At 45.4% G+C, this 15389-nt stretch overlaps 1 protein-coding gene across 2 annotated transcripts; it reads left to right on the plus strand.

Annotated features, from left to right (window-relative positions):
* Nucleotides 1–3853: 3853 nt before the first annotated feature.
* Nucleotides 3854–14292, plus strand: LOC129865323 (peroxisomal succinyl-coenzyme A thioesterase-like). Of its 2 annotated transcripts, none has more exons than XM_055938008.1 (4): nucleotides 3854–4116; nucleotides 13521–13601; nucleotides 13688–13842; nucleotides 13949–14292. In XM_055938008.1, the coding sequence occupies exons 2-4, from the start codon at nucleotides 13521–13523 to the stop codon at nucleotides 14079–14081; spliced, it is 369 nt and encodes a 122-aa protein (XP_055793983.1). In that variant the 5' UTR covers nucleotides 3854–4116; the 3' UTR covers nucleotides 14082–14292. The 2 variants fall into 2 exon arrangements, with proteins under 2 accessions (XP_055793983.1, XP_055793982.1); XM_055938007.1 differs by having other exon boundaries at nucleotides 3856–4116; nucleotides 13508–13601.
* Nucleotides 14293–15389: the final 1097 nt, after the last annotated feature.

Consider the following 15389-nt stretch of genomic DNA (forward strand, 5'->3'; position numbering starts at 1 on the left):
TCTGCCAGAGCCGCCAGCGAGCCATGAGCAGCCAGAGCCGTCAGAGAGCCATGAGCAGCCAGAGCCGTCAGAGCGCCATGAGCAGCCAGAGCCGTCAGAGCGCCATGAGCAGCCAGAGCCGTCAGAGCGCCATGAGCGTCGAGAGCCGTCAGCCTGCCATGAGCGTCGAGAGCCGTCAGCCTGCCATGAGCGTCGAGAGCCGTCAGCCTGCCATGAGCGTTGAGAGCCGTCAGCCTGCCATGAGCGTCGAGAGCCGTCAGCCAGCCATGAGCGTCGAGATTCGTCAGTCAGCCATGAGCTGCCCTTCAGCCTGAAAAGGCTGGATACCCAGAACTGCCCATCAGTCCAGAGCTGTCTCTCTGTCCGGAGCTGCCTTTCAGTCCGGAGTTGCCCCTCTATCCTAATCTCCCTCTCTATCTTCATCTATCTCTATATTCTTATCTATCCCTCTTTCTTGATTTATCTCTCTGTCCCGGTGTTGTCCCTATTAGGTATATTATTAAGAGGATTTTGTGGGGGAAAAAAGAGGGTGGACATTCTTGGAGGGAGGAAGCTAGGATGGATTATGGTGGGGTGGGAACCGCGCCCGGAGCCTGAGCCACCACCGTGGTTAGATGCCCACCCAGACCCTCCCCTAGACTTTGTGCTGGTGCGTCCGGAGTTCGCACCTTGTGGGGGGGGTACTGTCACGTTCCTGACCTGTTTATGTTAGTTGTTTTGTGTGTTAGTTGGTCAGGACGTGAGGTTGGGTGGGCATTCTATGTTATCTGTTTCTATGTTGGTTTTGGTTTGCCTGGTATGGCTCTTGATTAGAGGCAGGTGGTTTGCGTTTGCCTCTAATTAAGAGTCATATTTAGGTAGGGCATTCTCACTGTTTGTTTGTGGGTGATTGTCTTCCGTGTCAGTATGTTTGTTCGTACCACACTGGACTGTAGCGTTTGTTTGTTTCGTTTCGTTTCGATGTCGTCTGTTTCCTGTACGTGAGTTTATGTTTAGTTATGTAAGTTTTATGTTCAGGTTTCGTTCGACGTCGTTTTCTTGTTTTGTTATTTCGTAAGTGTATTTGTTTTGGTGTTGCCATCATCGTTGTTAAATAAAAGATGGCTTATTTCCCGCAAGCTGCGTTTTGGTCTGAAGATCCTTCTCTCCTCACCTCATCCGAGGATGAGGAGAGCGACAGTCGTTACACCCTGAGCAGTTTCCTTCCTCTCCGGCAACTGAGTTAGGAAGCACACCTGTATCTGGGTGTATTTATTGATACACCATCTAAAGCCTAATTAATAACTTCACCATTCTCAAATAGATATTCACTGTCTGCTCTTTTTTAAAATTGTATTATTCATACCAATCGGTGCCCTTCTTTGCGAGGCATTGAAAAACCTCCCTGCTCTTTGTGGTTGAATCTGTGCTTGAAATTAATTAATGCTCATAACGCTTATCTGAGAGAGCGAGGGAGATATAGAGAGGCTAACCCAGTCCCTGGAGTCGAGGGGGTACAAAAGTGCGTCGGCCAGGCGGGCGGTCTCTTGGGAATGGACGCTACATCCCACTAGAAGGCCAAACAGAACAGGACAGGAAGAGTAAGTACATTGTTTTGGAGGCAGGAATGCAGACGACAGTGGAGATGGAATAATGGCCCCAAGACTTTAAAAAGCAAACACTTTCATTGTAAAGACGTTAGGGTGGAGTCACATCCTGCCTAAGACAAAAGTGGCATATATCTAAACTATACTATATTCACTCAGTCTGTATTGTATAGGTCTATCAATCTCTCTCGCTCTCTCTTTTGCTCACTCTCCCTCTTACCCCCCTCCCCCTTCTCTCTACAGTTTGCCTTTTTTTGTTACCATTCCAGACGTTTTTTTCTCTCTTTTCCTCCGTTTCTCCTTCCCTCAGTTATTGTTGTTTTGGATAAAGAGGCCCTATAAATCAGTCAGCACCTGGCATTGCATTGATTAGGAACAAGCAATGGACAAAACAAATACCATTAAAAAAAACATTGCAAATCTACCATCACTAGACCAATACCGCCAGTCGTTATAGCTCGAACAGTATGGCGGAGATTAGGTAAGAGTCACATGTGGTAGACATATTGGGGAGTGTAACTGTGTGTGTGTGTGTGTGTGTGTGTGTGTGTGTGTGTGTGTGTGCGTGCGTGCGCTTGAGAGAGAGAGAGAGAGAGAGAGGTTTTCATCTGCACGTCTCTAGGAAAATACTAGTGCTTTAGGACAAATTATTTAACTAGGCAAGCCAGTTAAGAACAAATTCTTATTTACAATGATGGCCTACACCGGCCAAACCTGGACGACGCTGGGCCAATTGTGCGCTGCCCTATGGGACTTCCAATCACGGTCGGTTGTGATACAGCCTGAATGGCAAAGAAGAGGGCTAATCAGATCCAGTGCTGCCGTTGGCTGCCCAGTCCCACAGAAGCTCTTCATCCTCTCCTGAGAACAAACAGTACCTATCATACCACATATAGTACACAGATTATATAGAGTTGACATAAAGCACATTCTCATCTTCAACAACAACCTATTTATCCTCTACCAAGGACATTGAGAGCTGATGGAAAACGAATTACTAACAACCTGTACAACCTATTACAAGAGTACAAAGGAGAGATGCCCACGTAATATGATCAGACCAGTGACGGATCAAACTGATTGCTTCCTGTGTGGGTGTCAATCACCATCAAATGAGGCTGCCAATGAGGCATCATCATACAGGTTCTCTCACCTGTTCACTAATGGACTTCAACTCAGAGGGTCCTGGAAGTATACAAGCCATCTCCAAACAATGTCCTAAGAATTAACACATGTAACCTGCCACCAACACCCCGAAGGGGTCACATATGTATGTTGTGTCTCTGCAGACCAACCAGAACAAGGTCAACTACTGGTATGTAACTACTAACTGGCTACAGGATTCGATAGAATGCGCATTGCTCATAACAGAACAAACTTGGAGTCAACAGTGCAAAATCTCTAGAGTAAGAAGATAACTTGTCACCCAGTTGTCTTATCTCCAGGGCAGGTGAAGTCAGTGGGATACATTTCAGTCACATACTAGCATGCCTGCCTCTGCTCCATATAATGTGAGAACACCTACAGCAATGTTATTTACCAGCACACACTACTGCAGGGTCCCCCAACGTCATTTCTATCTAGTTGATCTCTGCTGTACTTAAATGTAGAGGCGAGAAAGCCTTCAAAATACATTTTAGACAGAAAATACATTAAGTTACATGCAGAAAACGAAATTTAAAAAGTAACCAAAATAATGGGAGATTAGGTTATATTGGACCTTACTAACTGCATGAAACCAAAAGAGACAAACCTGCTCAGCTCTTGTATGCAAATAAATGGTCACTGACTATGTTAGTAATGCCCCTATAAGTAGGCTAGGCTGTTGGTAGGAAATAGCAATACCAACTTTTGTCCTATTATGAATGGATGAGATGTAACCCTATCTGAGTAAAGACACCAAGGCCATTACCCCACCTTAGAATACCTTGTGAATCCTCCCCCGACATGAGAGACCCGCTATGGCGTAGAGTAGGCCAGGAGGATAAACTGAAAAACCTGAACTACACCAAAGAAAATGATGGCAGAGCCAACAAAGTACTTCTGTGCAAGGGTGTTTATTTACACAGTGATTCCAGAAGAAAACCAGTACTGCCACCAAAAGCATACATTATGGGACAGCTTAAAAAATATATATTTATATTAATAGTAAACAACGCATCAACAACTCAATCAAAATGTCCCCCACTTGAACTGATAGAGGCTCCTTTTGTAGGGGAAGCCCCTCCCATCAGAACATACCAAACACTAATTAATTAAGCAATTACCAACATCCAAGCCTACATTTTTCACTCAGATAAACATATCATGAACTATATATTTGCACCTTTGCAATTCATTTATCATGAAACAATATAACATATTTACAAAACCCATCACGGCTGTCTTCCAATACGCCCATTCCCATGAACGAGCCATTCAGGACAGGCACTACAAAGCCAGACCGATTGCCGTAGCTCTGGTCATTTTCCAAGCATACCCGGAAGCTACAGAGACGGGGAGAGAGGTAACAAACGGTTACTGACTGGAGGTAAGAATAAAGTGTGTAATGTATGTACTAAGATTAGCGAAGTTAACTTGTGTGTCGACCCACATTGCTAACGTAGCTGATAACGGAGCGGGTAGTGAGCGATCAGTGTATGCGTATGGGGGGTGATTCATGCCAGAATTACGCCTCGTGAAGTTACTGATACCGCTCACCAAGTCACCTTTATCTAACCAGGTAAGCTATTTGAGAACAAGTTCTCATTTACAACTGCGAACTGGCCATGATAAAGCAAAGCAGTGCGACACAAACAACAACAGAGTTACACATGGAATAAACAAGTGTACAGTCAATAACACAATAGAAAAAAAGAAAGTCTATATACAGTGTGTGCAAATGGTGTGAGGTTGGCAATAAATAGGCCATAGTAGTGAAGTTATTCACAATTTAGCATATTTACACTGGAGTGATAAATGAGCAGATGATGATGTGCAAGGAGATACTGGTGTGCAAAAGACCAGAAAAGTAAATAAAAACAATATGGGGATGAGGTAGGTAGATTGGGTGGGCTATTTACAGATGGACTACACTGCTCAATAAAATAAAGGGAACACTAAAATAACACATCTTAGATCTGAATGAATGAAATGTTCTTATTAAATACTTTTTTCTTTACATACTTGAATGTGCTAACAACAAAATCACACAAAAATGATCAATGGAAATCAAATTTATCAACCCATGGAGGTCTGGATTTGGAGTCACACTCAAAATTAAAGTGGAAACCACACTACAGGCTGATCCAACTTTGATGTAATGTCCTTAACACAAGTCAAAATGAGGCTCAGTAGTGTGTGTGGCCTCCACATGCCTGTATGACCTCCCTACAACGCCTGGGCATGCTCCTGACGAGGTGGCGGATGGTCTCCTGAGGGATCTCCTCCCAGACCTGGACTAAAGCATCCGCCAACTCCTGGACAGTCTGTGGTGCAACGTGGCGTTGGTTGGATGGAGCGAGACATGATGTCCCAGATGTGCTCAATTGGATTCAGGTCTGGGGAGCGGGGGGCCAGTCCATAGCGTCAATGCCTTCCTCTTGCAGGAACTGCTGACACACTCCAGCCACATGAGGTCTAGCATTGTCTTGCATTAGGAGGAACCCAGCGCCAACCGCACCAGTATATGGTCTCACAAGGGGTCTGAGGATCTCATCTCGGTACCTAATGGCAGTCAGGCTATCTCTGGCGAGCACATGGAGGGCTGGGCGGCCCCCAAAGAAATGCCACCCCACACCGTGACTGACCCACCGCCAAACCGGTCATGCTGGAGGATGTCGCAGGCAGCAGAACGTTCTCCACGGCGTCTCCAAACTTTGTCATGTCTGTCACATGTGCTCAGTGTGAACCTGCTTTCATCTGTGAAGAGCACAGGGCGCCAGTGGCGAATTTGCCAATCTTGGTGTTCTGAGGCAAATGCCAAACGTCCTGCACGGTGTTGGGCTGTAAGCACAACCCCCACCTGTGGACGTCGGGCCCTCATACCACCCTCATGGAGTCTGTTTCTGACCGTTTGAACAGACACATGCACATTTGTGGCCTGCTTGAGGTCATTTTGCAGGGCTCTGGCAGTGCTCCTCCTTGCACAAAGGCGAAGGTAGCGGTCCTGCTGCTGGGTTGTTGCCCTCCTACGGCCTCCTCCACATCTCCTGATGTACTGGCCTGTCTCCTGGTAGAGCCTCCATGCTCTGGACACTACACTGACAGACACAGCAAACCTTCTTGCCACAGCTCGCATTGATGTGCCATCCTGGATGAGCTGCACTACCTGAGCCACTTGTGTGGGTTGTAGACTCCGTCTCGTGCTACCACTAGAGTGAAAGCACCGCCAGCATTCAAAAGTGACCAAAACACCAGCCAGGAAGCATAGGAACTGAGAAGTGGTCTGTGGTCACCACCTGCAGAACCACTCCTTTATTGGGGGTGTCTTGCTAATTGCCTATAATTTCCACCTGTTGTCTATTCCATTTGCACAACAGCATGTGAAATTTATTGTCAATCAGTGTTGCTTTCTAAGTGGATAGTTTGATTTCACAGAAGTGTGATTGCCTTGGAGTTACATTGTGTTGTTTAAGTGTTCCCTTTTTTTTTTTGAGCAGTGTATATACAGCTGCAGCGATCGGTTAGTTGCTCAGATAGCTAATGTTTAAAGTTAGTGAGGGAAATATAAGTATAAATATAACGTCTTCATAGTGCCATAAAATAACGCCATTAATTAACGTGGACTGTCGATGGAGACAAGTTTCTTTCTAAGGCGTCAAACTGCTGACGCGTTCACGTGACACTTACACGTCATGTAGATGTCGTGTTCACATTTGCATGTAAGTTTATTATGAAGGATCTTACCACGAACGCCCTAAAAACGTCTACATGTGTTACACATTACGTGTTAGTTTAAGTGTCTGTTCAATTTCATTTGTCGATTTAGCTCAAACATGCCTATCACCTCAATGCAAAAATGATTTGGCTAGTTGATATTGCAGCCACCAGGGCCTCCCGGGTGGCACAGTGGTCTAGGGCACTGCATCGCAGTGCTAACTGCGCCACCAGAGTCTCTGGGTTCGCGCCCAGGCTCTGTCGCAGCCGGCCGCGACCGGGAGGTCCGTGGGGCGACGCACAATTGGCATAGCGTCGTCCGGGGTAGGGAGGGTTTGGCCGGTAGGGATATCCTTGTCTCATCGCGTACCAGGCACCAACCAAGGGGGCCAGGTACACGGTGTTTCCTCCGACACATTGGTGCGGCTGGCTTCCGGGTTGGAGGCGCGCTGTGTTAAGAAGCAGTACGGCTGGTTGGGTTGTGCTTTGGAGGACGCATGGCTTTCGACCTTCGTCTCTCCCGAGCCCGTACGGGAGTTGTAGCGATGAGACAAGGTAGTAATTACTAGCGATTGGATACCATGAAAATTGGGGAGAAAATGGGATAAAAATAAAAATAAAAAGATATTGCAGCCACCGTTACTGTGTAGATATGCCTATTTCTCGCATCAATACAAACACAACGGCTTCTTGGTAGCCTAGTGGTTAGAGCATTGGGCCAGTAACCAAAAGATTGTTAGATTGAATCCCAGAGCTGACAAGATTAACTTTTTTGTCATTTTGCCCGAGCAAGGCAGTTAACCCACCGTTTCCCAGGCGACGAATACATGGATTTCAGCCCACGCATCTCTCTGATTCAGAGGGGTTGGGTTAAATGCGGAAGACACATTTCAGTTGAATGCATCCAGTTGTGCAACTGACTTTCCATTTCTTTGTTGGAGGTAGCCTAGGTCTCTTGTGGCGCATCCAGAACAACTCGGAATTCGGCAATCTCTGACTTCCGACTTGTTCAAGAGAAGCGGGAACTCTGGGGAGGGGGGCGTGCTCAGACTGGTAATTTTGTTTTGAACAGTCATTAAACTCGGAATCTCTGGCATCTTTCTCTGACCTGAAAATCATTGATGTCATGATTTGACCTCGTTCCCCCCACTTTACCAGATTAACACAGTCACCATGCAATCCTTCCTCTATTCATTTCTATGGAGATGTTTTATGGTTGAAAGCAGGGTTCGAATTGAGGGGGTATGTGAGAAAATAGACCTTGTTATAGAGATGTGCAAACAGCATGTGCTACCACTTCTTTGCTTAGCCATGGGAAAAGCAACGGTCCAGATTTTATAAAGCGATCTAGGCTATAACAACGATAAACTCCACGACTATTTCCGCTGTCTACTAGCCTATCGACGGCCTTGTGCAGCCTAAACATCACAGGAAATGTGGTTGATTTATTAAATGCTCTGCAATGTAGAGCTATGCAAAATACCAAAAAGTTAGAATCAGTACGGGTCTATGCATTGACCAAACAGCTTAACAGATCAAATAATGTATTATTCAGGAGAATCCAATTGAATCAGGCTATTAATTTCAGTGCAGTTGCGTTCTTACGCATATCCTTAGACTAAACACAAACGAAAACACCCCAGTCTGTTTTGATCACAAGTCACGATGAAGGCTGAACATTTAAGCTGTTTGTCATTGATTTAGTCCTCATTTGCCTACAGATTTGATACACATGAAGACCTATATTTAATCTGGAATTGACTTTCCCCCACTTCGTATTTATTACCAATTAGGCTAAATGTGTTACTATTAATTTGCATAGGCTAACCATTGTGATTCATGTAATTTTTACATCTTCTGCTTTTTATGAATATTTCAATGCCCCCCACACACACATTGTTACTTACCTTACAGATCACAAAGTGAGCTAATTTCCACTCCATTCATATGCAAATACATTTGATTCATGCACTGGTTTGTCTGGCTCGCATGTTTTCATTTTAAACAGGCATTCCCTTATCTACACTGAATTCATTTTAGTCCTCAATTATGATTTAAAAATCATAGCTCGTTAGTACACCCTTGTGGTTGAATATATATCTGTTGTATGTCTTATGATAATAATGTTGAACTAACAAATACCATCAAGTGATACATTACAATTTACAATAACAAACACCTTATGAAACAGCTGTGAAAACCAATCTAGCAATATTTTAGATTTAAATACATAACCATTGATTTTTTGGGGCACGTGTGTCAATTTACTTAAAGATTTTTTTGTACACTCAAATGGCAATCATAGACTGAAATACAGAATTCTGGTGTGTGGAAATGAGAGAAGGTGGGTATTGTGTGGATGTCTGCCTGTCACTTGTTTTTCAACAGGTAGTGGACTCTAAGAGGGAAACTGCAAACTCCAGGCACTGCTGCCCTCTTGGTTCTGAGTGTTTGCAGTGCTAGTGTTTTTAACTAACCTGTGCAGCTCACATTATGTGCCCAGTATGATAGTTGTCTTGCTCTTAGCAGATAATGACAACTTGACAGTAACAGTAGCTGATGTAATGAAAAGTTGGACAGTGGTTGGTAATGGAGGACATCAGGTGGATCCATGTCTGGGTGTTAGGCAGAACCCCTAGGTCCTGTAGAACAGGAGCAGAGTAAACGGAACAGGTTAGGAGACAGACGTAAACAAGCAAACACAGGTTAAATGATTATCAGGTATGTAAAAATACAGTTATTGAATGATTTAATTTAAATGTTTGATTAGATATGCAATAATGTTAATGGCAGATAGAAATAAAAGGATACCTGTTTAATTGTTGATGTCAGTGGGGTTGGTAATGGATGGTCCCTGGAAAAGATAGAGAGATGAGTTGTGAGAGAAACTCCCCGGTGGTGTCATGACCACTGGAGTCATACACCTTAACAGTACCTACCTAGAAGTGGCGGTTACTTAACGTGACCCAGTGGTTAGCCTTGAGATTGACTATTTAGAGAAGCCAGTGGTGGTACTGCAGACAGCATGGTGATGCTGCCAACCACAAGGCTGCAAATGGTTATCTGACATTTCTATATTCACCTTAACGGATGTTGACCCCAGCTAGGAGCGAAAGAGCACAACGCTTTCCCGGGTCTCGCCTTCCTTTCGTCCTTCTTCCAAACTAAGTCCTTGATTCTTCTCGGGTGGCTCTCCTTCTTCTCATGCGCCCTGTCCATGTTCAGTCTCACCTTGATAGAAAAATAAATACATGCAATTATATTTCATATTATTACAAATACATCTCTTATATATCTCTTGGAAGGTCAGAAAATAAAATAACAGCGAACAATCATTTTGACCTGGTCAAAAATCTCCACATCCTCCTCAGTCCGTGCCTGAAGGTGGTCTTTGAAGGCGTTCTGATCTGGTTCGACAACTTCGACAAGTCCAACAACAAAAAATGTATACTACAGTCTATGCAATAATGTTATATACAATTGCATTGTTTACGTTAGTTAACAGCTGTGGCTCCCCTCCATATAGCAGGCGATATAGTGAATACTCTGGAGGCCTAGACAATGCTGTGTTTTGTCCAAAGATAATTACCTTCAGATTGTCCTTCCACCATTCCTGGTACCCGTCAAGGGACTTGCCCATGGCAGTCCCGTTGGTCCGTTCATCCAAACGTGGAGTCACCATACATCTACACATTCACATTATATGTATACAGTTGAAGTCAGAAGATTACATAGACTTAGGTGGAAGTCATTAAAACTCGTTTTTTCAACCAATCCACAAATTTCTTGTTAACAAACTATAGTTTTGGAGGGTCGGATAGGACATCTACATTGTGCATGACACAAGTAATTTGTTTACAGACAGATTATTTCACTTATAATTCACTGTATCACAATTCCAGTAGTTTACATACACTAAGTTGACTGTGCCTTTAAACAACTTGGAAAATTCCAGAAAATGATGTCATGCTTTAGAAGCTTCTGATAGGCTAATTGACATCATTTGAGTCAATTGGAGGTGTACCTGTGGATGTATTTCAACGCCTACCTTCAAACTCAGTGCCTCTTTGCTTAACATCATGGGAAAATCTATAGAAATCAGCCAAGACCTCAGGAAGAAAATTGTAGACCTCCACAAGTCTGGTTCATCCCTGGGAGCAATTTCCAAACGCCTGAAGGCACCACGTTCATCTCTACAAACAATAGTACGCAAACACCATGGGACAACGCAGCCGTCATACCGCTCAGGAAGGAGACGTGTTCTGTCTCCTAGAGATGAACGTACTTTGGTGAGAAAAGTGCAAATCAATCCCAGAACAACAGCAAAGGACCTTGTGAAGATACTTGAGGAAACAGGTACAAAAGTATATATATCCACGGTAAAACGAGTCCTATATCGACATAACCTGAAAGGACGCTCAGCAAAGAAGAAGCCACTGCTCCAAAACCGCCATAAAAAAGCCAGACTATGGTTTGCAAATGCACATGGGGACAAAGATCGTAGTTTTTGGAGAAATGTCCTCTGGTCTGATGAAACAAAAATGGAACTGTTTGGCCATAATGACCATCGTTATGTTTGGAGGAAAAGGCGGACGCTTGCAAGCCGAAGAACGCTATCCCAACCGTGAAGCACGGGGGTGGTAGCATCATGTTGTGGGGGTGCACTGCTGCAGGAGGGACTGGTGCACTCACAAAATAGATGACATCATGAACAAAGAAATGATGTGGATATATTGAACCAACATCTCAAGACATCAGTCAGGAAGTTAAAGCTTGGTCGCAAATGAGTCTTCCAAATGGACAATGACCCCAAGCATACTTCCAAAGTTGTGGCAAAATGGCTTAAGGACAATAAAGTCAAGGTATTGGAGTGGCCATCACAAAGCCCTGACCTCAATCCTATAGAAAATGTGTGGGCAGAACTGAAAAGCGTGTGCGAGCAAGGAGGCTTTACAACCCTGACTCAGTTACACCAGCTTTGTCGGGAGGAATGGGGCAAAATTCACCCAACTTATTGTGGGAAGCTTGTGGGAAGCTACCCGAAACGTTTGACCCAAGTTAAACAATTTAAAGGCAATGCCACCAAATAGTAATTGAGTGTATGTAAACTTCTGACCCACTGGGAATGTGATGAAAGAAATAAAAGCTGAAATAAATCATTCTCTCTACTATTATTCTGACATTTCACAGCAACGGTCCCCAGTCCGGAGCCTCCAGCGACGGTCTCCAGTCCGGAGCCCCCAGCGACGGTCTCCAGTCCGGAGCCCCCAGCGACGGTCTCCAGTCCGGAGCCCCCAGCGACGGTCTCCAGTCCGGAGCCCCCAGCGACGGTCTCCAGTCCGGAGCCCCCAGCGACGGTCTCCAGTCCGGAGCCCCCAGCGACGGTCTCCAGTCCGGAGCCCCCAGCGACGGTCCCCACTTCGGGTCCCCAGTCCGGGGTCGGCGACGAGGGTCCCCGCAGCAGAGGTGGAGCGGGGTCTGCGTCCCGCACCGGAGCCGCCCCCGATGTAGATGCCCACCCTGACCCTCCCCTATAGGTTCAGGTTTGCGGCCGGGAGTCCGCACCTTTGGGGGGGGGGGGGGGGGGTACTGTCACGCCCTGACCTTAGAGAGCTGTTTTATCTCTCTATTTGGTTAGGTCAGGGTGTGATGTGGGGTGGGCATTCTATGTTTTGTTTTCTAGGTTTCTGTATTTCTATGTTTTGGCCGCGTATGGTTCTCAATCAGGGACAGCTGTCTATCGTTGTCTCTGATTGAGAATCATACTTAGGCAGCATTTTTTCCCACCTAATGTGTGGGTAATTATTATTTTCCGTGTGTGTTTGTGTGCACCTCGGTTGCGTCACGTTCATTGCTGTTTACCTGTTTGTTTATGTTAAGGTTTCACTCCTATTAAAAGATGTGGAACGACGTGCATGCTGCGCCTTGGTTGATTTATGACAGGGAGTTTGACGATAGCGAGCGTGACAGGAGAGGTGAAGGTTGAGAGTTGTGCGTCCTCCGAAACATAACCCAGCCAAGCCGCACTGCTTCTTGGCACAACACCCGCTGAAGCCAGAAGCCAGCCACACCATAGTGTTGGAGGAAACACCTGGCAACCGTGACGCCCGGCCTCCGTCATTCTTAAATGGAAGAAGTTTGGAGCCCCCAAGTCTCTTCCTGGAGCCAGCCACCCGGCCAAACTGAGCAATTGGGGGAGAAGGGCCTTGGTCGGGGAAGAACCCGATGGGCACTCCGACAGAGCTCTAGAGTTCCTATGTGGCCATGGGAGAACCTTCCAGAAGGACAACCATCTCTGCAGAACTCCACGAATCAGACCTTTATGGTAGAGTGGCCAGACAGAAGCCACTCCTCAGTAAAAGGCACATGACAGCCTGCTTGGAGTTTTCCAAAAGGCACCTGAAGACACTCAGACCATGAGAAACAGGATTCTTTAGTCTGATGAAACCAAGATTGAATTCTTTGGCCTGAATGCCAAGCGGCACGTCTGGAGTAAACCTGTCAACATCCCTACGGTGAAAACCTGCTCCAGAGCGCTCAGGACATCAGACTGGGGGGAAGGTTCACCTTCCAACAGGACAACGACCATAAGCACACAGCCAAGACAACGCAGGAGTGGCTTTGGCACAAGTCTCTGAATGTCCTTGAGTGGCCCAGCCAGAGCCCAGACTTCAACCCCATCGAACATCTCTGAAGAGACCTGAAAATAGCTGTGCAGCAACTCTCCCCATCCAACCTGACAGAGTTTGAGAGGATCTGTGGAGAAGAATGGAGAAACTCCCCAAATACATGTGCCAAGCTTGTAGCGAAAAATTAACACATTTGTTCGAAGTGAAGCTGTAAAGTATTGTGATTATGACGCTTGTGACATACAGCCCAAATTAAGAAATATAGACTAAAAACCTAATTATTTAATTGCCAGGGAGGTGTATAAGACCCGATTTGATGAAGAGGGCCATATGGTCTGGAGAAATCATTCTGCCTATCCCAATCAATCCTGGAGAGAAGGTGGATGTAAGTTACAACACACAAACACACACAATGTGATTATTTACTCATTGCAGTGACTTCTGACAGATGGGGAGGTTAAGGTGGCCATTGATGTTGGTCGTCAGGGAGGATGATCAGAACTGGGCCACAGTGGAGTCTGCCAAGGACGTGAGTACACACACACACACACGATTACAAGCTTCCTATGAAATCAATCATTGTAATTGACGCTGAATGTGACTTCTGACCTGTAGATAGCCCAGATGATGCGTGCAGCGGGTAACGAGCACCTACTGACCATTCTACTATACCCTGATGCTGGACACCTCATTGAGCTGCCCTGCACACACCCCACTTCAGAGCCACTTCAGAGCCAGCAACTTCATAGTGCCTCAAACACGACAGAAAGGTACTGTACACACACAAAGCTCACACCATTAGTATACACACTGGAACCAAGATATGTATAACCAATTCTTTACTCGCAAAGTAACTAATTATTGTGTGTGTTGCAGTGATCATGTTGTGTGGGGAGGGTACCCAAAGCAGCACGCCAATGCTCAAGAAGACTCCCGGGAAAAGAGCCTTGGCTTTCTACGGCAACACCTGTATCCCAGCCATGACTCTGTCGCTAAGGCCAAGCTGTGATGTCACGCCCGAGAAGCCTCCAGGACCTAGTATGAACTAGTCTCTCATTCACTGTACTGTCTGAGTTTCAACCTGCCAATAGTGTTAACACCTGTGCCTGTAACCTAACTGCCATAGTACACAGATGACTGATTCCATTTTTTGATTCATGAGGAAATATTAGGAAATGTATTGTCTATGATGTTTATAATAAATCAGAGGAAGGATATGAGCAATATCTGTTGCTATTGAGAGCATGAGAGCGATTTGGTATGTTTCTTGCAGTTCTTCAAAATACCACACGAGGGTAATGTATGCACGTAGTATGTAGTGGTGGTCAATGGATGAGTCCTGGGGCTGTATTCCAAACGTCTCAGAGTAGGAGTGTTGATCGAGTATAAGGAACCCCCTGTACATTTAACCTATTTCATTATGATCTGAAATCCAGAACTGATCCTAGATCAGCACTCCTGCTCTGAGATGTTTCATACATAGGTTGCAGTCTAAACCAGGGTTTCCAAAACTCGGCCCTAGCCCCCCGTGCATGTTTTGGTTTTTGACCTAGCACTACACAGCCGATTCAAAAAAAAACAATTCATCAAACTTAGATTATTTGAATCAGCTGTGTAGTGCTAGGGTAAAAACCAAAACGTGCACCCAGGTGGGGCCCCACGACCGAGTTTGAGAAATCCTGGTCTACACTTTTAAATAAACCCCATTGAACTTGATGGATAGAGTGTTTAGAAAACGAATAAACATGTCTTGATTTTACAGTTCAAAATCCAGACACAATCCAGGCAAATTAATTCAGCACTGAGGACGGAATCATCTTTAACTCACATAGCCTGTGCACACACACACACACACACACACAGAGAAGGGAATAATCTTTAATTTTCAGTGTTTAGGGAGATGCTATGTCTATTTACCTAGGGGTAACTATGGGGACCTGCCTCTTTGCCATTTGTCATAACTGTGTCCATTGTCCAACTCAATGACAGGCATGTCCAGGGTTTAACCCAATAGGGGATTGAATCTGGCAGAATAGGATTTTTCACCCATCACCCATCTGTGCCCACCTGCTAAATAAGCAGTCCACTACAAACACAGAAAATGGCCCCTGTGTGTGTCCCTCTGTCCGCCAGAGACGGATAATGTGGAGTTCTATGCTTGACGTGGTAAAGTACCCACCCAATTAGCACAGTGGATCTGGGAGTCAGACTCGGCCGATGTCATGTGGCCCGAGTCTGAGCCGCTTTCGGCAGTATTACTTATGGTTTGGATGCAGGGATTGAGCTCGGGCCGATTCCGGTGAGAGTTATCTAGCCC

This window comes from Salvelinus fontinalis, chromosome 11 (assembly GCF_029448725.1).
Source record: "Salvelinus fontinalis isolate EN_2023a chromosome 11, ASM2944872v1, whole genome shotgun sequence".
NCBI classification, from domain to species: domain Eukaryota; kingdom Metazoa; phylum Chordata; class Actinopteri; order Salmoniformes; family Salmonidae; genus Salvelinus; species Salvelinus fontinalis.